We start from the raw sequence: 25,201 nt of genomic DNA, 5'->3' as shown, positions 1-25,201 counted from the left end.
AGAGGGTAATGCTTCTCATTTCTATGCTAGAAATATTGGACAATTCATTAGCATCATCGATTGCATTTCTCATTTCTATGCTAAAAATATTGTATACTTTTTTTTTTGTTAAATAGGCAAGTTATTGAGGATGTTATAAAATTCAGTATACTTAAGTTATTTGATGTTTTGATAATTATTAATTATATGTTTAGGTTAATATGTTTAGGGTAGAAAGATCAAGATATGCAAAACAGTTTGTTTTTTTTTAAGGTTTAGAGATCTTTAAATAATAAAATTAATAACTTTTTAGTAAAAATTTGCAATCAATACGTGATAAAAATGAAACCAAAACAGTATACTGGTCATGGAAAATTCAGTGTGCATTAATTGTCGAGATTGTAATCAAATAGATTAGTGATTATATTCAACATCCAAGTCTTGATCAAAATAAAACCAAAAAAGTCCTCACGCGGAAGCATTCCATACCATAGAGAGAGTGGACTTGTGGGGATGACTTGCATGTCTTAAAATTACAATCCAATCCAATCCACCCTTTCTCTCTCAATTTTGAGCAAATTAAAAAAAAAAAAAAAAGGTCCTAACGCGGAAATGGTCCCTACCACAGAGACTTTTAAGGTTGATTTAAAAGCAGAAAGTTGATGAACTGACAAGAGAACATCAGCGAAGGGAAAGTGAAGATTGCAGGTAACTCTGCTTATCTCTTTTAGTGTTATGTTATATTGTGGAATGTAACTCATCAACCGATTTTGTTGGTTCAGCATAGAGATTTAATTTATCATATGTACAATTATTTTTCTGAAAGGGCATGGAGGAGGTGATTGCAGGGAAATAACTTGAAAATTGTTTTAAAGAAAAAGTAAGATAATAATATATGAATACTTCAGCTTATTGGTGTGCTGTCGATCTTGAACTATCGACATTAATCCTGCAACTCTTTTTTTCTTTTTGTTCAGATCGTTGAAAAGTCTTGTCTTTGCTAGACTTGAAATGGCTGCTGGGAAATATCAAGAATCCTACTCTTCTCGGTTTTCTAATTGTAAATATCAAGTGTTCTTGAGTTTTAGAGGTGAAGACACCCGCAAGAACTTTACCGATCACCTCTACAAGGCCCTGGTTGATGCAGGGATTCACACATTTAGAGATGATGATGAAATTCGGAGAGGAGAGAGTATAGATTTCGAGCTCCAGATGGCAATACAGCAATCAAAAATATCGATAATCGTGTTCTCCATAGACTATGCTTCGTCGAGATGGTGCCTCGATGAACTTGTAATGATCATGGAACGTAAGAGAAATGATGACTGCATAGTTTTGCCAGTATTCTATGATGTGGATCCATCCCAAGTCGGACGTCAAACAGGGAGCTTCGCTGCAACATTTGTGGAACATGAAAAGAGCTTCAACGAGGACATGGAGCGGGTGAATAGGTGGAGGATTGCTTTGAAGGAAGTTGCAGATTTAGCTGGAATGGTTTTAGGAGATGGGTAAGCTGTATCTCTTTATGAAACTACACATAGCATAAGACTAGAATGTTGGTCGTGAACTCTTAATTTGTTTCAGTTAAGTGTATTGATAAGAAAAGATATAAGAAAAATAAATAAAATACTTATGATTTGGTTTTAACTATCAAATCATTGACACCCAACCTGCTTTAATTTCTTAGCTAAATGTTGTTTATTTCTATTGCTTATAGAGAGACTACTAATTATCGCACATTGTATTTTACTTTTTGATGTAGGTACGAGGCACAGTTTGTCCAATCTATTGTGGAGAAGGTCTCAAAGAAATTGGATCAAAAAATGTTTCATTTACCCCTTCATTTCATTGGAAGAGATCCTCTAGTAAATTATATCAACTCATGGTTGCAAGAAGGGTCCCATGATGCTGCCATTGCTATACTCTATGGAATTGGTGGAGTTGGGAAGACAATCATAGCAAAGAGTGTTTTTAATCAGAATATTCATAAATTTGAAGGAAAGAGCTTCCTATCAAATTTTAGATCAAAGGATATAGTTTGCCTACAGAGGCAACTTCTTTCCGACATCCTAAAAAAGACTATTGATGAGATAAATGATGAAGATGAAGGAATTCTGAAGATTAAGGATGCATTATGTTGCAGAAAAACTCTTATTGTTCTAGATGATGTGGACAAAAGGGACCAATTTAATAAAATCATTGGCATGCAAAACTGGCTTTGTAAGGGAAGTAAAATCATTGTAACAACCAGAAATAAGGGTCTATTTTCAGCTAATGATATTGAGCGTGTCGAGTTCAAAGTTGAACCGCTAGATAATGAAAAATCACTTGAGCTTTTTAGTTGGAATGCCTTTGGACAAGCTGACCCTGTTGATGGTTTTGTAGAAGACTCTTGGAGAATAGTACATCATTGTAATGGACTTCCATTAGCTCTTCGAGTTATTGGCTCTTTATTGTCCGGGAAAGGAAGAGAGATATGGGAAAGCGCATTACAACAAATGGAAGTGATTCTCAATTTTGAAGTTCAAAAGGTTCTTCGAATAAGTTATGACTTTCTTGATGGTGATTATCCGAAAAACTTATTCCTTGATATCGCATGTTTCTTCAATGGAATGGATGTTGATGATGCAGTTAGGATATTGGATGGGCTCGATAAAGGTGCAAGATTTGGGATAGACAATCTCATCGATAGATGTCTTGTTGAAATCAACAATGATCAAAGGCTGTGGATGCATCAACTAGTAAGAGATATGGGAAGGGAAATTGCTCGTCAAGAATCAACCAAATGTCAAAGAATATGGCGTCACGAGGATGCTTTTACAGTTTTGAAAGGAACTACTGTAAGTAGCTCAATTTTTTTTATATGTCTGCTTAAATGGTTTGTGTGGAACCCTAACATGTTCATTCCTTTCTCATGTACTTCTAATATTTTTAATGCAGGATGTTGAAAAATTGCGTGGCCTTACCCTTGATATGCATGCATTAATGGAAGATAACTTTGCAGAGGTTGTCTGTACTGATTCAATGGTTCGCCGCAAGCGCCGCAGGCTTAACTTCTTTCAACTATGGCTTTCTGACTTTTCCGATGGGGGAAAATTACAAACTGGCCAAACAAGTTTGTTTCCCATCCTTAGCACGGATGCTTTTAGAAAGATGCCAGATGTAAGATTTCTCCAACTAAATTACACGAAGTTCTATGGAAGTTTTGAGCACATCCCTAAGAATTTGATATGGTTATGTTGGCATGGATTCTCTTTGAGATCCATACCAAATCACGTATGTTTGGAGAAGCTGGTGGTTCTTGATCTATCTAAAAGCTGTCTAGTTGATGCTTGGAAAGGCAAACCGGTATGTATCGAGTCTCTCTCTATAGCTATCTTTTTTGAATAATTCGATATATTGAAAGGGCTAACCAGAAGATAGCCAAAAAAAATCACAAAAACAAAAAACAAATACAAAAAAAAAAGAAAAAGAGAGTCAACAAATACAAACCGAAAAAAAGAAGAAAAGAACATCAAGATTGGAGAAACTGATACATTATGCTTAAAGCCTTGTTTTGGTGTTTGACCAATCTATAATACCTTCAGGTCCCATAGTTAAAGTAGTGCCAGTAGCCAATCTTTTGGTCTCTCTATAGCTATCTCTCTCGTTTTCAATTGATAACAATTAAATTCATGTATTTTTGCAGTTTCTTCCAAAATTGAAAATTCTTGATCTCCGTCACTCTCTTAATCTCATTAGAACCCCAGACTTTTTGGGTCTCCCAGCACTTGAAAAGCTAATACTTGAAGACTGCATCCGTTTAGTTCAAATTCACGAATCTATTGGTGATTTACAAAGATTGTTGTTCTTAAATCTAAGAAACTGTACAAGTCTTGTGGAGCTTCCAGAAGAAATGGGTAGATTGAATTCACTTGAAGAGCTGGTTGTAGATGGTTGCTCAAATCTTGACGGCTTGAATATGGAGTTAGAGCTTCATCAGGGGCGCAACTTGCTTCAAAGTGATGGAATTGTTGCAAGTACATCATACATTACATCTCTTCCATTGAAGCTATTCTTTCCATCTAGGTTTTCAGCGAGGAAAATGTTGAGATTTACCTTGTTTTCACTGCCACTCTCCTTAAGGAGACTAGATTTAAGTGGAACAACAATTCGTTCCCTTCCAAAAAGCATCAAGGATCTTGGTCTGCTCATTGATCTATATTTAAGAAATTGCAAAATGCTTCAGACACTCCCGGTGCTTCCATCCCATTTGTGGTCGTTAGATGTGTCCTTTTGCTATTCATTACAAAAACTTACAAATCTAAACCCTTGGACTAAAGCAGATGGTTATGATCAATTAGTCGAGTTCCAAGATCGGATGAAGCAAGACTCAATCCAAAAGTTCGACTCACACATGTTCAGGATAATGGAAATGGTTTGTGCTCAAATACAGCCATCGAGATTTGAGGTCCTCCCTCGGCCATGTTATTTTCTTTGAAATCTACATTTGAATATTTTTATTTGGCTCATTTTATAGACATTGTTTTGGTGGTACAGATCGCATATAAAGATGGCAAATTCAAAGTTGTCGTATTTGTATATGATGAAGATGAGATGTTAAGGGGGTTTTGTGCGGAGGGAGAAGAGGATAAATGGCTAATTCAGAATGAGTTCGTAGATAACTTTTCATTCAAAATATCATCATCTCCTGCGCACCGGATATGTGGCTTTAATCTGTTCACAAGCTTTAGTGTGATGTCAGGGTACAGTTTCTCTGAAAAACTTGGTATTGAAATCAGAAACAATACCAGTGGCCAGTCCTGGCGTCGTCAAGCCCATGTCTTAGATATACGTTTCAGGGATGAGGTTCGTGGAATCCAATCGCTAAGCCACTGGAAATTAGGGGGCGATGATCCTACATTTGATAATGGTGATGACGTGACAATTTCAATGGTTGTTGTCACGTCAGCTATTCAAATAAGGACCGTTGGTGTACAATGGTTGCATGAAGAGGAAGGAAAGGATGATGATATCCAATCAAAGGATGAAGTTATCAATGCCCACAATAGTGGCGATGATGATGATGATGATGCAGCACACGTAGCCAAAGTAGAAATAGCTTCTCGTATTTTTAGAAATTATTACTGTGCTTTCCGTCTAGACTTTTATGGGGGCTATTTAGCTTGGTGGTTTTTTTGCAAAGAAAGGTCTTGAACTTGTATTAATTTAGGATTCATTCAGTAGAGTTCTGTGGTTTTAGATTTCAAGCATAAATAAAATAAAATAAAGCTTGAAAGCTTTTGAGAGAATTTTTTTAAAAAACAAAGCTTATCATGAAAAGAGTTTTGTATCTCTAGTGATCTTTCTTTTTTTTTTTTTGTTTGAGCTTTTATATTTTTTTTCAAAATCACATAATATTATTTTATTATCAAAATTAAAAATTTAAAAATCAATTTTGATTGAAAATTATTAAATTAAAAGATAGATAGATAAAATTAAAATTCAATAACCAAAGTGGAAATCCTAAAATTTTCTGTAGTAGTCTACAACTGTGACTGCCTGTGAGACTCTTTCTTTTTATAAAAAACTAGTTACTTTGAGATCTTGGTTCGAAAGTCTCATTATCCTGAATTAAAAGATGAAATTTGTTCATGATTTCGATTAATGATTGGTAAAGAAGAACCGAGTGAGTTGATGAGAGGGATTATGTCTAATGTCCCTTTTGGTAATTATAACAAGAATTACTGGCCCTAGTAAACGCGTGATAAATGATTTGAGGAATTAAAAAAAAAAAAAAAAAAAAGGGTCCTAACTCGGAAATGGCCCCTACCACAGGGACTTGTAATGTTGACTTTATAAGCAGAAAGTTGGTGAACTGATAATTCAGAATGGGTTTGTAGATAACTTTCCATTCAAAATATCATCACCTGGTACGCACCGATATGTGGCCTTAATTTATTCACAGGGTTTTGTGTGACGTCAGAGGACAGGGGCTATGCATTGTCTTGCCTATCTCTGCCCTTTGAGTTACAAGCGTGGGGTTCGTGAAATCCAAACGCTAAGCCACTGGAAATTACGGTGCGGTGGTCCTACATTTGATAATGGTGATGACGTGAGTATTTCAGTGCGTCCACGTGATCCAGCTTTTTGATAAGAGAATTTTAGAATGTATATTTTTCATTATTCATATATGATTTTGAAATATTTTGGATGTGTTGCATAAGTTAATTAAAATTTTGGATATTTTTTGAATTATTGACCTCATGGAAAATTAATGTATTTTCATATACTAGATTACTGAGTAGGTAGAATCCGGCAGTAAAACCAAACATTAATTGATTTTGGGCTGCAAAGGAAGCTATACAACTCAGTTCCAGGCAAGGTTGTCAATTTCATTTTGTTTTGTTTGAAATGGCCGAAACATTTCATGCCAATTCAAAAAACGGAACAAAACAGAACAAGTTTCACCTCATTCCAAATCTTGGTCCATTCTGGATTTTTCGGCTAAATTTCAGTCGGAATGTTCCGGTTTCATTTCACATGTTCCGTTCCAGGCTTGAAAAGCTATTGAATCAAATTGAACCTGGTTCAATTTAATTAATTAAACCACCCAAGTATAAAAAGCTCATTTTCATTACTATTTTCAATAACAATGATATTAATAATAATATTGAAAATGATTATTACTATTTTCATTAACAATGATATTAATATTTTAAAATTAGATTTATCACTAATATATATGGTTTATATTCATGTTGTTTTTTCATGTTTATACTTTGTAGGAATTTAAGCAAAACAATGGATGCTTTAGATTCCATTAGCCTTGATAACATTGATCTATTGAATGAATGGATCTGTGAAGAACCTAGCCTTTTTGTTGGAGAGGATATAAGTTGGGAAACTATTAAAACACTTTTGTCTACTTTGACTTTAGAGGATGAAGAGATATGTTTTGATGACGAGAATGAGCTTGGTGGAAATGATCAACTATTGGAATGTTTAGTTGATGACTTTCCCTACATACCACCACAAGATCAATATCCTTATTTCTACGTTAATGATGGAGATGATGTTTGATTTATGTTTCTTTTGTGTTAAAACATTTTACTTTCATAATATTTTGTTTAAGTTGAATTGATTTAAGTTAAAGATCTATTTAATCTTGACTATTTAGAAATATTTTAAATTTTGAAATTATATTTGTTTGACATTGTGTTTGTATTGCATAATTTATAATAATTTATCTTAAATTTAAATTATATATATATGAACAGTATAACACCGAAATGGCACGCCGAAACGCTCCGAAACCAAAACATTTCATTCCAATTGAAAAATGAAACACTTACCGAAACGGAATTGACAACCTTGGTTCCAGGCGTTAGTCACCATTTTCAAATATCTGAGATAAAGATCTACAAAACATATGAAGGGTATAGAACTCAGTTTTGCTGTTTCGAAGCCCAAAGAGCGAGTCAAAAAACTGAGATTGAATCAGACCCGAACTTTCTGCACTCCAAATATTGTCTCGGGTTATGAACCGTATCTCAAGTCTCAGAGGTCCAAAAATTGCAAAATTGGTGTCGTTGGAAAGAAGATTCGATTTTCTACAATTTCTCCAAAAATAGAGATCTATGAATTCGCACGTTTCCTGCCTCAAATCTGGCTTGCAATATTCGGATAGGAAAGAAATACGAAACAGAGAAGGAAATTTCTTCTTTCCATCTAGGGGTAAAAAGGCCAGAATATAAAAGAGAAAAACAGAGGTTCAAAGGGAGAGGCAGAGACATAGAGAGACCTTAGAATACACCAAAAAGAAGAGAGGAGGCGGCACAAACAGGGAGACAAAAACAGAGACAAACAGGGGGACGAAAATCAGAGAAGATTGGATGACACCTATCTATTCTACTGTCATTCTTTGCTTTTGAGTGATGTTCATTGTATCAAGTTTGTTTCTCTTTAATTTGACTATAGAGTGACTTTTATTCTGGGATTTTTTATGTAACCTTACTATGAATATGTGAACAATTTCTTTGATTAAATTATTACATTAGTTGTTGAGTATTTCATTCTACGTTTAATGGTTGTGTATGTTTGGCCAACATCTGCATGATTTGGAATTCAATTTGAGACTAAGAAATGATAATTGTTGTAGCTATTGTTTGAAATACCTTAAGAAATTTATAGGATAGAGATATCCTAGGAACTTTTGTAATCATTAAAGGTTCTATGGTACTTAATAAATTTCAACAAGTTCGGAAATTTCATAGAGTATATGAAGTTTGCTTGTCGAAATAATTCATTGACACTCGAGAGAGATTAGTGTTTAAATTAGAAAAACCTGATTATCAATGCTAGGAGTAATTAATTCAATTGAGAAAGTTCACATAGGAATAGTTACGATAAGTTAGAAATCCTAGAACCAGTAGAATTGAATTCAATAATATTTAATCAGTTGGTTGTTTGTTTTTAATCATTAATTTTTGTTTCGTAAACTATCTCATTCGATTCCTCAAATAGATCATAATTTAAAAGATTTTAGTAATTAGTAGTAATTTTTACAAATCCTCATGTGACGATACTCTACTCATCATTTTATTACTTGTTACGATTTGTGCACTTGCGAAATTAACCAACACTTTTCAAATGAGGACGATTGGTGTACAATGGTTGCATGAAGAGGAAGGAGATGATGATGATATCCAATCAAAGGATGAAGTTATCAATGCCCACAACAGTAGTGTGGGCTTGGTCTGCCCTGCACACAAGCAGCAACACAAGCGCCATGTTGCGCTGTGGCTGTCTAGCTGTGTACTGGCAGTCCAAGCATCGTGTGTATGCTTGCTCTGTTCCGCATACAGGCAGGTAGTCTAAGTGCATAGTGTGCGCTGGGTTTGCCAAGCACTCCGGCAGGCAGCTTCCCAAGCGTAATGTGTGCGCTTGGTCTGCTCGGCACACAACCAGGTAGTCCAAATACCATGTGTTCTCACGTGGTTTTTCTTCAATAGTAATAACAGTGTTTTAAAATTTATTAATGATGATAATAATAATAATAGTAATTTTTAATTTTACATTTCAAATCAAATCTATCATTGTTTTCAATAATATTAATAATTGTTTTCTAATTTAGTAATTATTTTATTTATAATATTAATTATTATAAAAATAATAATATTTATACTATTATAAATTTTAATGAAAATAATAATATTTATAATACAAATGATAATATTTTTAGTATTAATACTATTAGTTATTATAAAAATAATATTATTTATAACGCCAAAAATAATAATATTTTTGAGATTAATACTATTAATTATACTAAAAATAATAATATTTATAACGTGAATAATATTATTTTTAATATAAACATAATAATATTTACAACACAATAATAATATTTTTAATATTAATATTATGCACACATGCACACAGGCAAGCAGCTAAAGCGCCATGTGTGCGCTGGGGTCTGCCAAGCACCAAGGAAGGCAGCATCCCAAGCGCCACGTGTGCGCTTGGTATGCCCGGCACACAGGCAGTAGCCCGAGGGCAACGTGTGTGCTGGGGTCTGCCACACACAGCCAGGCAACCCAAGCACCACGTAGGGGTGAGCAAAAAACCCGATAAACTGATTAAACTGAACCGAAGAAAAAAACCGAACCGAAAAAACCGAATTAACCAATTAAAAAATCACAAAAAAGTTCCGGTTCGGTTCGGTTTCGGTTTCCAAAGTCTGAAACCGATCAAACCGAACCAAACCAAACCGGTTCAACCAGGCCAGCACTTAAAAAAAAAACAAGTATAAATATGATGTTTTTCCAACCCTAAACCTAAAGTAGAATTCCCTAAACACAAAATCAGTTGTCGCCCCTCCCTTTGCTTTGCTCTCTGCATCTCTCCTTCTCTAGATCTTAACCAGCAAGCCCCCCCCCACACAGGCACACACACAAACACCTACTCGATGAACCTCGCAGACTCCTCCTCAACTTTTTCTTCTTCTTCGTTGAACTCGAACACACTAAATTTTCAACTCAAACGAGCTATGACTCACTCATATAGAGCTTTTTCAGTTGCTATTAAAGCTTTCATGGGGAAGAAGACAAGCTTGTAACCCCAAAAGTTGATGGGGCTAGTTGCTATTAAATGGAATACTCCAAGCACAACAAGAAGAGATGTTGCGACAACAGAAAACAAACAAGGCAATCCTCTACATGCAAAAGCTTGTGTCATGGCTAAAGTACAGATTCTTGATAAGGATTGGGTTGCTAAAAGCAAACTCCTGTTTTGGCTTGTACAAAAACTGCATCATTTCCTAGAATTCCAAGCCAGCGAACCGAACCGACCAGTTTGGAAGGGGAAAAAACCGAACCGAACTGAACCGAAACTCGTCGGTTTGAACCGATTTTCAATTCGGTTCGGTTAAAAAAATAATTTTGATTTGGTTATTTATTTTGATCCAGAACCAGACCGAACCAAAAATGCTCAGCCCTAGCGCCACGTGTCCCCACATGGTTTTTCTTCGATAATAATAACAAATTTTTAAAATTTATTAATAATGATAATTTTTAATTTTACCTTTCAAATCAAATCTATAGTTGTTTTTCAATAATATTAATAATTTTTTTCTAATTTAGTAATTATTTTATTGATAATATTAATTATTATAACAATAAGAATATTTATACTATTATAAATTTTAATGAAAATAATAATATTTATAATACAAATGATAATATTTTTAGTATTAATACTATTAATTATTATAAAAATAATATTATTTATAACACTAAAAATAATAATATTTTTGAGGTTAATACTATTAATTATACTAAAAATAATAATATTTAGAATGCGAATAATACAATTTTTTATTTTAATACTTTTAATTGTACTAAAAATAACAATATGAGAACACAACTAATAATATTTTTAATATTAATACTTTAAATTATACTAAAAAAATAATATTAATAAAACAAATAATAATATTTTTAATCAATATAATAATAATATCCTTGGGTCTGGCTGTGGATATTGGGCCCCATTATCGAGCCAGACCCACGGTTGGTGGGTCTTGTTGGGCAGCAAGACCCAGCAAAATTTTGAAGTGGTTTGGGTCTGGCCAGACCCAACACTATTGGGTCTTGCTGGCAGCAGGAATCAACTGTGGACAGACTAAGCGTCAAGTGGCAGCAACCAGGTGCGCAGGTCTGCCCCCAGCGCCCACGACCGGGCAGACCAAGCGCCAGATGGCGGCACGCGGGCTGCCCCTAGTGCCAATGCCAGGCAGGCCAAGCGCCAGGTGGCAGCAGCCCCAAGGGGCGCCCCTGGCCTTCAACCCCACCATGCCCTCACCAAACAGTGCAGTCCACAGTGAAAACTCTCACAGTCTACAGTGAAAAGCACTCACAGGGTCGCTACAGTGCAGTACAATGCAATCCACAGTGAAAGCACTCATAGTGTACAATAATTTCCACTACAATAAAACACTAATAAGTTTTAGTTATAGTTAATTATTGTGCTTTCCATACTAGTGGTAGTGGTTGTCGCACCCTCAAGAGAGCTCGACGTCGCGGCGACCCTTCCTGGTAGCAGGGATTGATGTTGGGGTCTTTCTTTTGTGAAAAAGGGAGTCGCCACCTAGTATTATGGTCACTAGGAAACCTAACTGGTCTTTCAGATATTCTAAGGCAAGGGACTGGTTGCGTAAATGGAAGGTTTTAGCACCCCTAGTACACCCTACCTAAGGTAAGCTGCTTGGTGTTTGGTTTGCCCATAATTGCTATGGTGTTGATGTTCTCTAATCCCGTCAGTTTCCTAGGATAAGTATGCTATGATGCACGAACTTGGGTTTGAAGTCTAAGGGAAAGAACCCTTGGCCAATATGAATCATACCTTTAGATATGTCTATAGAGTGCCAAAGAGAAATGGTGCAGATCTCTTGAAGTCTATGCTTGATTTGAAATGAATTCAGAATTTATGAATTTAGAGAAAGCTAAGATAGAAATCTAAGGAGATTCAATGTGCTTAAGAGCTCATTTTTCCCTTAGTATTTCAAGTGTTCGCGACTCGTAAATCGCAAAGAAGAGAAAAGAAAAAAAAAACTAAGTTAGAAATCTAAGGAAATTCAAGGTGCTTTAAAAGCCCATTTTTGCCTTAGTATTTCATCTTTTCATGACTCATAAATTGTGGAATCAAAATTTGAAATGTCCCCAATTATAATTGAGGCTTCTTTCAAGGATACGCAATTAAATTGTTCTAAATAAAATTTTAGGCATAAATCTGTCCTTATGTTAAAAATAAACAAGTTGTATTCCTATTAACAATATTTTGGACATTTACCTTTCATAGGTTTATTTGTCCTTATATTATTAAGGGATAATGACTTGTTATTCCTAGAAAAATATTTTTTATATTTACCACTTGAGGTTTCTTTATCTAAATATTAACAGTGAACAATGATGAATTATTCCCAATAATATTTTGAATATTAACCCCTTTGGGGGTTTCTTTATCCAAACATTTGTAGTGAATAATAACAAATTATTCCTAATAATATTTTGGATATTAACCTCTTTGGGGTTTCTTTATCCAAACATTACTAATGAATAACAAATTATTCATATTAATATTTTGGATATTTACCCATTTGAGATTTCTTTATCCAAACATTAATAGTGAATAAAAATGAATTCTCAAAGATAAGATTTTTATATTTTTGGAATATTGGCCAACACCCCTTTGGAATTTACAAACATATTGTAAAATCAAGAAATGCAAGAAAATAAATTTTTTTGTTGTGTTTAAGAAAATAAAATCAAGAAAATAAATCATGCGAAAACACATTTTTGAAATTTCAAATATTTGTTTTTTTTATATAAAAAAACATTAAAAACATGTTAGGGTATTGGCCGTATGCAACACGCAAAAATATTTTTTTATATTTTTTTGTCAAAAAGCATGCATAAAAAAAAAGGAAAAAAAATACAAGCCATACACATCCATTCCAAAATTTGCAAAAGGCCCAAAACACTGATATATATAAAAAATAAATTTCCCAAAGCCAAACTTTACTCACACAAGATTCAGTCCGTCCATTTAAACCCAAATCCTATAACTAAAAAAAGTAACAAGTCTGTAAGCACAAGAAGACCACAATTCTGAAAACCAAAACCTATAACAGTAACCATGACTCAACACCCATCCTTTTCCCAATCTTTAATACTGCCACACTCGTTAGTCTCATGCAAAAGGAAACGACTTGAGCAACACCTTTATACTGAAGCAACTACAGAACTACAAACACAAACCAACGGCCAGCTAGCTCTTTTGTCAGAAAAAACAAGCAAAATGAAAACGTGAACCGAAAGTCTGCTAAAAGACCGCCTTGACTGTAAAGGGACTTCCCTCGTGTTTCACTTTCTAGATAGAGCTTTATTTAGGAGCCAAACTCAAACTAATGCAGCATCCTAAGGCAAAGAGACACTCGGACAAAGAAAGGGAAAGATAATGAAAGCCTTCAAAGCTCACGGTTCCTCACGGCAGGAGAATAAGAAAAGAAACGTAACCTTAACATGAACAAAAAAATCTAAACTCCAAGCCATGCTCTGTTAGTGGGCAAGCATATGTCCTTTTGTTTAAACCAAAAAACTGAACATCTAGAGCAAAGCGGGAAACAGATTTTGGAAAAGAACTAAGCAACAGATGCCAAGTTTAAATACAGCTAGGAAGAAAAAAAACAAAAAAAAGAACTGGAAACTATACCTGCGGATGCTGCTGGTTTGAGTGCAGAGGATGAGGTGTAGATAGGTGGAAAAAAAAAAACCTTTGCTTTTCTGACTCCTAAAACTGAAGAAAGCCTTCCTCTTTTTACCGTTGGGAGTTTTAGAAAACCCGTAGATTTGATGAACTCCTTCTGGCAATGTAGGATAGACCGGGGATAATTTTCCCTCTTGTTCTCTTTGTTTTTCTATGCTGGCTCTCTGTTTTTTTACTCTTCTCTGCCTCCTCCTTTTTTTTTTTTTTTTCTGTTTCTCTAACCTCATCTGCCTTATGCTTGTTCTCTCTCTTTTTTTCACTCTTTCTTTTCGTCTCCCTCTCTTTTACAACGCAGTCTGTTATATATGCAAGAACTGAAGACCACCCTCACATTCTCTCACCTCCACCGTATGTCTTAGGGAAACAATCCCAGCCCTTATGCCTTGTTTGTTTCCAGGAATTCATTTTCCTGGAAACCATTTTCCCCACTTTCCCATGTTTGACAAGCATAAGGAAAATCGGTCAAAGGAAACTCAATTCCAGTCAATAGAAAAAATGAAACGTTAAAGCAGGAAGGTGTTTTCCTTAGAATAAAATTGTTTTCCTTTCTTTATTCTAAGGAAAACACTTTCCTTTTCTTTTTTATTAACAAAAAGTGTCCCCTGTCCTAAAGACTCTCTTTCTCTCCCAAATAATTTACGCAGATCAATTGCAAGCATCTTTCATCTTCCAGGTAATTTTTTTTTCTCAAATGTCTTTATTTATCTTGTTTTCATCCTCTTTATTTTTAATTTGTTGTTATTATTATGGCATAAATCATGTGCTGCGTTTTTCCCTTGTTTATCTGTTATTTCACTGCAACCATGCTCTGTTAGTGGTTATAAGCCGGGTATTTCACTGCAACCAAAAGCTCCCATGCTCTGTTAATTTCACTGCAACCAAAAGCTCCCATGCTCTGTAAACCGAAACCCATGGGAAGGCAACCCATTCAACCACAGCAAACCCAAACCCCTGGAAAAAATCAACCACAGCAAACCCAAAAATTGAACCCAGAAACCAAACACAGACCCATACACATACACGGCAAAATTATTTCCGTTCGCCATTGTTGCTATCACAACAAAGAATTACCACTGTCACAGCAAAGAATCGCCATTCTTTTCTGAAGCCGACGGCGCCCTTCGGGCCCGTTTCCTTCCTAATCTCTTCGCCAGGCAACCCATCCATAGAAAACCACAACCCCTGCATTTTCCCCATAAACCAAACACTGCAAACCCATACACAGCAACCCATACACAGCAAACCCAAACCCATTTTTCCCAGAAATCGGGTTTGCTGTGTTTTTTCACAGAAACCAAACAAATTGTTTTGTTTGGTTTCTGTGAAAAAAACACAGCAAACCCATGCTCTGTTTCTCCACCCGATGTGATTTTCCTTCTCTGTTGCTGATATGCGTTTCCTGTGTTTTTGTTCATTTCCTGTGCTTTGTCGGCGTGATGTGTGTGCGTTGATGATGATGCGTTGATGATGAAAGGGGGAATTGATTTCGGTAGAAATCTTGACTGTGAAGAGGCCCGTTGATGTTGATGATGCTGCACAGTAGATTGGTTTGGGTAGAAAATAGAAATAGGCAGTGGTTCCTTATTAGTGGTTATAAGCCGGGTATTAATTAATTAAGGCATTACTGAATGGTAGATGATGCTGCACCGTAGATTGGTTTGGGTAGAATTAGTGGTTCCTTATTTGGTTATAAGCCGGGTATTAATTAATTAGAAGGCATTACTGAATATGTATGTATTGACGAGTTTGTTATTTGACGAGTATGTTTACTTGTTTAATTCGGTCTAGCATGTTTATGTTTGTAATTTGAACTAATATGTATGTATATAACATCAAAACTTAATATTTATGCATGACTATGTTTGATGTTAGATATTTATATTTATTTCTTGATGTTTATTTGATATATATTAAAGGGATATTAAAGGGATAATTGCCTTTACCCGTAAAAAAAATATTTATCCAAAATACCCATCAAAATATTTTATAAAATAAGCTATGTATGAATATAGGATATAATAAAAAACATTCATCATTATACTTTTTAGATTTTATTTTTTTATTGTAAGTGATTAAATATTTTATATATATTAGATAAACTTGAAAAAAAATTAATTCATTAATAAATTATTTTCCAGTTCATTTTCCATAACATAAACAAACACTGTAAAGTGTTTTTCAGTTTATTTTCCATAACACTGTCAAATATCAGAAAATACTTTTCTGGAATTCACTTTCCCCAGAATTCACTTTCCAAAAGGAAACAACTTTCCTGCAAACAAACGGAGCCTTAGATGATAATGAGGCTCCTCTTTGCGTCTTCTTTCACAGCTGGCACAGTGAGGTGCAACGGTTTCCCTTGTGAAATCCTGACTGGCAGCTAAGGACATGGCGTGAAGAGGGGTGCTATCCTGCACACGCCAGGTTGCAGGGGATGCAGGACGAGAGATTTCAAAAACTAGCAGGAAACGGTTGCAGAGGAGGGAAGGGAAAGCAGACGAGGTACAGTACCATGCTAATTATATTTTCAAGATGGGGCTGTTCTCATACGGCACCGTCTAGCTAAAGAAGTGAATTAATGTAAAAAGACAGAGACGGTGTCGTTTAGAAAGGCAGCAGAAATGTAACCCATCGTGGCAGAATTTCTGTCATTTTCTAATCCTATCCCTGTTTTTTCTATTTCTTCCCAAAACCAAGCCAAGTTTCTTCCAATCTTTATCTGCAATTAACTCCCTTATTTCAGTTTTTTCAATTCAGTCCTGCAAACTTGGGGGGCAAAATCCTTCTTGCGGCAGAAAAATTTTTTTGCGGTAGAATTTTCACTTCCTCATTAGATATTCAAACATGAATATCTTGAGCTTCTGATATCGAAATCAAGCGATTCAAAAACTAAAATTCATCTAAGCGTATAGGACTACAACTTTCATGAGGGATTCAAGGTGAGATAAAATCGTTTTGAAGAACAGAATCTGGCAGCAATCTGGTTGGTAAAAAGGGGTTTCCTGATCTGATTCAAAAATTGACAAATGCCAAGCATCCTACTTTGACTGAGAGTCTGCCATAAGAATAGCGAGCCCTAGGACCCAATAAAGGTGTAGGTCAATTCTTTAACATGTCATGAGTGACAGAATATAGCCGGGATGGTCGGATATTGCACGAAACCAGATCAGAATCAAAGCCTAAGTTGGAACAAAAAATTGCGACAACAGCAGAACCAGTTTTTTTAGTGTAACTTATGAGGAATTTATCCAACCTTAGAGACCAGATAACAAAGGAACGAATTTAGCATTTTAAAGACTCCTAATTAGCCTAAGAATCCTGACAATTTCGGCAGCAAAGGGGAAGGATAAGGAGAGCAGATGCCAGCTGAAACATGGTCTGAAAAACATTTCCTTCTCCTTTGTTTTTGTCAATCTCCCAGCAACCTTGAACTAAACTCCTGCCTTCAATTTAAAAGGGATATACACCATTTTCATTAGCATGTATGGCTCAAAAAATAAGTAACAACAGAGGTGACAATATCGACTAGTGGAATTTTGCAAAGAAAGTATTATTTTAGGCTTCATTAGAGTTTTGTTTTTTTAGACTAAATGAATTGAAGATAGTTTTGTGTATTCATAATCTTTCTCTTTTCTGTGTCTAGGGTGAGAATTTTTATTTTTAAGAGTATGTAAGGGTTTTTATATCTTTTTTGGTGTTATATAATATTATTTTATTGTTAATTTTTATTTATAAAATCTCATATCTTATTAAATATGTTATGCAAAAAAAAATCCTGGATTTTCAGGTTAAATTGAGAATTTGTCCCGGAATAAAAAAATGGATGTTACAACTTCTCTCTTTTTTCTCTCTCTTCCTCTTCTGCTATTTATCTCGCCAACTAAACCTCTCACTCTTTCTTTCTCTTCTCTCTCTCATTATCTCCTCAAGCAACGACCCTCTATTCTCTAACAAGTATGGCTTCTCCTTCTCTTTTCTCCTCCGTTTGTTTAATTTTTTATTTGTTAATTAACTCATAACATGTCATTTTTTTTTATTCTCAGATTAACCCACAACTAATATAAGGTAAGAATTCTACTATTTCTTCTCTAAGTTTTGTGTGTTTTTTGCTTTTTTTTTATGTTCTTAATTATATGAATTTTGTAGTTTTGAATTTTTTTCATATGAGAAAATTTTGTTGAATTTTAGTTTTTTTTTCAATTTTGTTTTTCAATTAAATTAAAAAATCCAAGGACATAATTGAACTTTAAAAAGTTTTAAGTGGCTTGATCAGGAGCTGAAATGAAAGAAAAACAAAGTTTAGAAGTCAATTTGTTAGAAATTAGAAGAATCAATAAGTCTGGAGACTTAATTGAAATTTGGTTTATGTTAATTAATGCAACTAGGGACTTAATTGAAATTTGGTTATGTTAATTAATGCAACTATGGACTTAATTGAAGAAAAATCAAAGTTTGAGAATCAATTAGTGTCAAGATTGCAATAATTAAAGGTTCAAAGACTAAAATGAATGGTGTTGAAGTTTTGAGAGGCAAATTAATTTAATCAAGGGTTAAATCAAAAGAGTTCAAAGTATAAAAGGAAAATTGAGGATGAAATTAAAGAATATCAAGATCAAGGACCATATTATAAAAGACACTAAGTGCTCAATCAAAGAAATCAAGTGGCATAATTGAAAAGATTATTAAAGATTGTAACCAATTGAGGGTTTGTTTGTGAAATAACAAGAAAATAGAGACCAAAATTGACTTTCACTTATTAAAAACATTTTTAGGTAATTAGTCCAGAATTAAACTCATTTACCTATTCAATTTGAAACATAATAAAGGTTGCCCATTAAATATATGCATTAATAGAAATAAATTAAAAAAAATCTTAAAACTAGGTCAAATACAAGTTAAGTGAACTCTTCACTCAAGGGAAACAAATTGAATAAAATCAATTGGTTTGTAGCAATCTAATTTAAATTATTTTCTCTTGTATAGAGGAGGTGTTGCTAATTTATTTTTAAAAAATAGAAATGGTTTATGACATCTTAATTTTTTAATTTGTGTAGATGTCAAGGGGAAAGCCAATCACGTGTTATATGAACATGATCATTGCTAGTTCTTCTAGTAACGCTTCTGACAACCATGAATCGTTAGGTGCCGACAAAGAATAAACACCTGAAAGATAGACATCCACTTACAACGCGAGCTCGTTGAGTACCTTCAGAGTGAAATTTTAAATGGAATTTTTATTATTTATTTATTTTTTCTATTCGATTAGATATTTTTTATATAACATATTTCATCGCTATCCATGTCAGAAATTAATGACATAAATTTTCTATCTTATTGGTGGAATATTTTTCATAGGTATTTTCATAGCTATTTGCTAGTTTTGGTAGTAAAACAACTAAAAAAGAAAAGTTGCATTAGTCCTAAATGTTAGGAGTAAATTGAAAGCAATCCCGATTTGTTTTTAGTATGACCAGATTTCTTTGCTCAACTACTTGAAAGACATTTGATACAATAAGTTAGAAAAAAGGCAATTAGACGTTAGAAAAAAGGCAACCAGATATAAAATTTAGGGATTTAATATTATGTTATTAAAATAAAGGGATTAACTAAATAATAATTTACTTCACAAAAAAATTGTTAAAGGAATACATGCAGTAATACCAACCACTAAGCAAAAGATTTGAGAAAAGAGAGAGAAACAGAAATGATGTTAATAGCCATCAACTTCTCCTCTTAATTAGATTTTTCTAACTTGATTCTTACTTCAGGATGTCAATAGCCATGGAAAATTCAGTGTGCATTAATTTTCCAACAGTCCGACTTTCTTACTTCAGGATGTCAATAGTAGCCATCAATTCCCATCAACTTCTCCTCTTAATTAGATTTTTCTAACTTGATTCTTACTTCAGGATGTCACTAGCCATCAACTTCTGGAGTTTATTTTCTAACTTTCTTCTTACTTGACCATGTCAATAGCCATCAATTCCTGGCATCAATTACTTGACCATGTCAATAGCCATCAGTTTTCTTTGCTCAACGCGAGCTCGTTGAAAGACATTTGATACAATACGTAACGAAGACAATATTTTTTTTTTAATTAATTTACCTGTTGTTGTTTGGTCTACTAACGATGTTTTATTGCAAAAAAAAACATTTATAAAAGCATGTGAGGTCAGAGAAACTGATTGGAATATACAGGAGATATTTTAGAAAAAGGCATTTAGACGTAATGGAAAACTAGGAGAAATTAATGGCAAACAACAGATATAAAATTTAGGGATTTAATATTAAAATAAAGGGATTAACTAAATAATAATTTACTTCACAAAAAAATTAATGGCCATCAACTTCTGGAGTTTATTTTCTAACTTTTTTCTTACTTCACCATGTCAATAGCCGTCAACTCCTGGCACCAAAATTTTCCATGCATAACTGGTCAAGCCTAGACATTCCGACTTCTGCTTCCGACATTAGCCATGGAAAATTCAGTGTGCATTAATTGTCGAGATTATAATCAAATAGATCCAAGTCTTGATAAAAAATAAAACCAAAAAAGTCCTCTCGCGGAAACATTCCATACCATAGAGAGAGTGGACTTGTGGGGATGACTTGTCTTAAATTTACAATCCACCCTTTCTCTCTCAATTTTGAGCAAATTTTTTAAAAAAAGGTCCTGACGCGGAAATGGCCCGTACCACAGAGACTTTTAAGGTTGATTTAAAAGCAGAAAATTGATGAACTGATAAGAGAACATCAGCGAAGGGAAAGTGAAGATTGCTGGTAACTCTGCTTATCTCTTTTAGTATTATGTTATATTGTGGAATGTAACTCAACAACCGATTTTGTTGGTTCAGCATAGAGATTTAATTTATCATATGTACAAATATTTTTCTGAAAGGGCATGGAGGAGTTGATAAAGTAAGATAATAATATACGAATACTGGGAAATAACTTGAAAATTGTTTTAAAGATAAAGTAAGATAATAATATATGAATACTTCAGCTTATTGGTGTGCTGTTGATCTTGAACTAACGACATTAATCCTGCAACTCCTTTTTTTTTTGTTCAGATCTTTGAAAAGTCTTATCTTTGCTAGAATCGGAATGGCTGCTGGGAAATATCAAGAATCCTACTCTTCTCGGTTTTCTAATTGTAAATATCAAGTGTTCTTGAGTCTTATAGGTGCAGACACCCGCAAGAACTTTACCGATCACCTCTACAAGGCCCTAATTCAAGCAGGGATTCACACATTTAGAGATGATGATGAAATTCGGAGAGGAGAGAATATAGATTTCAAGCTCCAGATGGCAATACAACAATAAAAAATATCGATAATCGTGTTCTCCAAAGACTATGCTTCTTCGAGATGGTGCCTCGATGAACTTGTAATGATCATGGAACGTAAGAGGAATGATGACTGCATAGTTTTGCCAGTATTCTATGATGTGGATCCATCCCAAGTCGGACGTCAAACAGGGAGCTTCGCTGCAGCATTTGTGGAACATGAAAAGAGCTTCAACGAGGAGATGGAGTGGGTGAATGGGTGGAGGATTGCTTTGAAAGAAGTTGCAGATTTAGCTGGAATGGTTTTAGGAGATGGGTAAGTTGTATCTCTGTATGAAACTACACATAGCATAAGACTAGAATGCTGGTCGTGAACTCTTAATTTGTTTCAGTTAAGTGTACTGATAAGAAAACATATAAGAAAAATAAAATAAAATACTTATGATTTCTTCGCTGTTTTTTTTCAATCACGATTTGGCTTTAACTATCAAATCATTGACACATAACCTGCTTTAATTTCTTAGCTAAATGTTGTTTATTTCTATTGCTTATAGAGAGGCTACTAATTATCCCACGTTGTATTTTTCTTTTTGATGGAGGTACGAGGCACAGTTTGTCCAATCTATTGTGGAGAATGTCTCAAAGAATTTGGATCCAAAAATATTTTATGTCCCCCTTCATTTCATTGGAAGAGATGCTCTAGTACAAGATATCAACTCATGGTTGCTGGATCCCATGGCGCTGCCATTGCTTTACTCTATGGTATTGGTGGAGTTGGAAAGACAGCCATAGCTAAGATGTTTTTAACCAGAACTATTATAAATTTGAAGGAAAGAGCTTTCTATCAAATTTTCGGTCAAAGGATATAGTTTGCCTACAGAGGCAACTTCTTTTCAACATCCTAAACAAGACTGTTGAGATAAATGATCCTGATGAAGGAATTCTGAAGATTAAGGATGCATTATGTTGCAGAAGAACTCTTATTGTTCTAGATGATGTGGACAAAAGGGACCAATTCAATAAAATCATTGTCATGCAAAATTGGCTTTGTAAAGGAAGTAAAATCATTGTAACAACCAGAAATAAGGGTCTGTTTTCAGCTAATGATATTGAGCGTGTGGAGTGCAAAGTTGAACCGCTAGATAATGAAAAATCACTTGAGCTTTTCAGTTGGAATGTGTTTGGACAAGCTGACCCTGTTGATGGTTTTGTGGAAGACTCTTGGAGAATAGTACATCATTGTAATGGACTTCCATTAGCTCTTCGAGTTATTGGCTCTTCATTGTCCGGAAAAGGAAGAGAGATATGGGAAAGCGCATTACAACAAATGGGAGTGATTCCTAATTTTGATGTTCAAAAGGTTCTTCGAATAAGTTACGACTTTCTTGATGGTGATTATCCGAAGAACTTATTCCTTGATATCGCATGTTTCTTCAATGGAATGGTTGTGGATGATGCAGTTAGGATACTGGATGGGCTCGATAAAGGTGCAAGATTTGGGATTGACAATCTCATCGATAGATGTCTTGTTGAAATCCACAGTGATCAAAGGTTGTGGATGCATCAACTAGTAAGAGATATGGGTAGGGAAATTGCTCGTCAATAATAAAAAGTTATCATTTCATATGAGTTATGTCAAGGAATATGGCGTCAAGGGGATGCTTTTACAGTTTTGAAAGGAACTATTGTAAGTAGCTGAATTTTTTTATATGTCTACTTAAATGGTTTGTGGTGCCTTGACATATTCATTCATCTACTTTCCTTTCTCATGCACTTTTAATATTATTATGCAGGATGCTGAAAAATTGCGTGGCCTTACCATTGATATGCATGCATTAATGGAAGATCATTATGCAGAAGTTGTCTGTACTGATTCAATCGTTTGTCGCAAGCGCCGCAGGCTTAACTTCTTTCAACAATGGCTTTCCGATTTTTCCGATGGGGGAAAATTACAAACTGGCCAAACAAGTTTGTTTCCCATCCTCAGCACGGATGCTTTTAGAAAGATGCCAGATGTAAAATTTCTCCAACTAAACTACACTAATTTCCATGGAAGTTTTGAGCACTTTCCCAAGAATTTGATATGGTTATGTTGGCATGGATTGTCTTGGAGCTCCATACCAAATCACGTATGCTTGGAGAAGCTGGTGGTTCTTGATCTATCCAGAAGTTGTCTAGTTGATGCTTGGAAGGGCAAACTGGTATGTATCAAGTCTCTCTATAGCTATCTCTCTCGTTTTCAATTGATAACATCTAAATTCATGTATTTTCACAGTTTCTTCCAAAATTAAAAATTCTTGATCTCCGTCACTCTCGTGATCTCATTAGAACCCCAGACTTCTCGGGTCTCCCAGCCCTTGAAAAGCTAATACTTGAAGACTGCATCCGTTTGGTTCAAATTCACGAATCTATTGGTGATTTATAAAGATTGTTGATCTTAAATCTAAGAAATTGTACAAGTCTTATGGAGCTTCCAGAAGAAATGAGTAGATTGAATTCACTTCAAGAGCTGGTTTTAGATGGTTGCTCAAATCTTGACAGCCTGAATATGGAGTTAGAGCATCATCAGGGACGCAAGTTGCTTCAAAGTGATGGAATTGTTTCAAGTACATCATTCATTTCATCTCTTCCATTGAAGCTATTCTTTCCCTCTAGGTTTTCAACGAGGAAAATGTTGAGATTTACCTCGTTTTCACTGCCACGCTTCTTGGAGAGTCTAGATTTAAGTGGAACTCCAATTCGTTTTCTTCCAGAAAGCATCAAGGATCTTGGTCTACTCAGACACCTATATTTAAGAAATTGCAAAATGCTTCAAGCACTCCCAGAGTTTCCATCCCATTTGAATTCGTTAGATGTGTCCTTTTGCTATTCACTGCAAAGACTTGCAAATCCAAACATTTGGACTGAAGGAGATGGTTGTGATCACTTAGTCGAGTTCCAAGATCGGATAAAGCAAGGATTAATGCAAAAGTTTGACTCTCACATGTTCAGAATAATGGAAACGGTTTGTGCTCAAATACAGACATCGAGATTTCAGGTCCTCCCTCACCCATTTTATTGTTTTGGAAATCTACATTTGAATACTTTTCTTTTGCTCTTATTATAGACATTGTTTTGGTGGTACAGATAACATTTATGGATGGCATATTCAACGTTGTCGTATCTGTATTTGACAAAGATGAGATGTTAAGGGGGTTTATGAGGAGAAAGAAGAGGATAAATGGCTAATCCAGAATGAGTTTGTAGATAACTTTTCATTTAAAATATCCTCATCACCTCCTGCGCACCGGATATGTGGCTTTAATCTGTTCATAAGTTGTGTGACGTCAGCATACCGTGGCTTTAGTTATGTTTATCTTGAAATCAGAAACAATACCAGTGGTCGATCCTTTCTTTGTCAAGCCTTTGTCTTCCCTATGAGATACAAGCGTGATGTTCGTGAAATCCAATCGCTATTGCACACGAAATTAGGGGGCAATGATCCTACATTTGATAATGGTGATGACGTGAGTATTTCAGTGCTTCCACATGGTCCAGCTATCCAAATAAAGGCGATTGGTGTCCAATGGTTGCATGAAGAGGAAGGAAAGGATGAAGTTATCAATGCCAAAGTAGAAATAGCTTCTCGTATTTTTAGAAATTATTATTGTGCTTTCCATGGTAAATCCAATGATGGCAAAATCGGTTGGTGGTGTTTTGCAAATAAAGGTCTAGAACTTCTCATTAAGTAGAGGTTTGCTTTTTTAGATTTCAGCCGTAAAATGAAAAAAGCTGGAAAGCTTTTGAAATAGTTTTTTCTTTTTCTTTTTTCTTGAAAAGTTTATCATGAAATAGTTTTGTATCTCTAGTAATCTTCCTCCTTTCTTTGTCTAGCATGAGATCTTTTATTTATAAATATTTATAATGGCTTTCATATTAAAAAATGTAATAAGACATATTAAATATCTTATTTTATATGTTAATCTTCTATTGACCAAAATATATGTAAATGTCCATTTTTTTCATGTTATTTTGTCTATTTTATTTCATCTTTTTATGTAAAAAATAAAATAAAAATAACACATGATAAAATTTGATTAGTAATTTTTTTTTGTTTCTACATATACCCTATTAATATGATAAAATGTATTT

General features: G+C 34.5%; 3 protein-coding genes across 3 annotated transcripts; all 3 read left to right on the top strand.

Annotated features, from left to right (window-relative positions):
- Positions 1-657: 657 nt before the first annotated feature.
- Positions 658-4,474, top strand: LOC18102853 (disease resistance protein RPV1). The gene is made up of 5 exons (XM_024592247.2): positions 658-687; positions 957-1,487; positions 1,742-2,819; positions 2,920-3,327; positions 3,668-4,474. Exons 2-5 carry the CDS (start codon positions 991-993, stop codon positions 4,457-4,459), a joined length of 2,775 nt encoding a protein of 924 aa, XP_024448015.2. The 5' UTR covers positions 658-687; positions 957-990; the 3' UTR covers positions 4,460-4,474.
- LOC18102851 (disease resistance protein RPV1-like) lies at positions 979-24,801 on the top strand. The gene is made up of 9 exons (XM_052445385.1): positions 979-1,069; positions 20,969-21,386; positions 21,670-21,832; positions 21,951-22,640; positions 22,864-23,271; positions 23,346-23,462; positions 23,726-23,917; positions 24,197-24,293; positions 24,401-24,801. Exons 2-9 carry the CDS (start codon positions 21,175-21,177, stop codon positions 24,799-24,801), a joined length of 2,280 nt encoding a protein of 759 aa, XP_052301345.1. The 5' UTR covers positions 979-1,069; positions 20,969-21,174.
- LOC127903997 (uncharacterized) lies at positions 4,499-5,175 on the top strand. The gene has a single exon (XM_052445386.1). It carries the CDS (start codon positions 4,576-4,578, stop codon positions 5,173-5,175), a length of 600 nt encoding a protein of 199 aa, XP_052301346.1. The 5' UTR covers positions 4,499-4,575.
- Positions 24,802-25,201: the final 400 nt, after the last annotated feature.

This window comes from Populus trichocarpa, chromosome 11 (assembly GCF_000002775.5).
Source record: "Populus trichocarpa isolate Nisqually-1 chromosome 11, P.trichocarpa_v4.1, whole genome shotgun sequence".
In the NCBI taxonomy this organism is placed as follows: Eukaryota; Viridiplantae; Streptophyta; class Magnoliopsida; order Malpighiales; family Salicaceae; genus Populus; species Populus trichocarpa.
The sequence above is the reverse complement of the archived record's forward strand: the minus strand, read 5'-3'. Positions and strand labels throughout refer to the sequence as shown.

Bases quoted from the DNA above. Each gene is read 5' to 3' on its own strand.
- LOC18102853 (XM_024592247.2), top strand. From the start codon at position 991: ATGGCTGCTGGGAAATATCAAGAATCCTACTCTTCTCGGTTTTCTAAT. The intron at 1,488-1,741 runs GTAAGCTGTATC...TTTTTGATGTAG, and splicing joins GGAATGGTTTTAGGAGATGG to GTACGAGGCACAGTTTGTCC. The intron at 2,820-2,919 runs GTAAGTAGCTCA...TTTTTAATGCAG, and splicing joins CAGTTTTGAAAGGAACTACT to GATGTTGAAAAATTGCGTGG.
- LOC127903997 (XM_052445386.1), top strand. From the start codon at position 4,576: ATGTTAAGGGGGTTTTGTGCGGAGGGAGAAGAGGATAAATGGCTAATT.
- LOC18102851 (XM_052445385.1), top strand. From the start codon at position 21,175: ATGATCATGGAACGTAAGAGGAATGATGACTGCATAGTTTTGCCAGTA. The intron at 23,463-23,725 runs GTTCAAATTCAC...CTTTCCCTCTAG, and splicing joins TTGAAGACTGCATCCGTTTG to GTTTTCAACGAGGAAAATGT. The intron at 23,918-24,196 runs GTTAGATGTGTC...TTGGTGGTACAG, and splicing joins TTTCCATCCCATTTGAATTC to ATAACATTTATGGATGGCAT.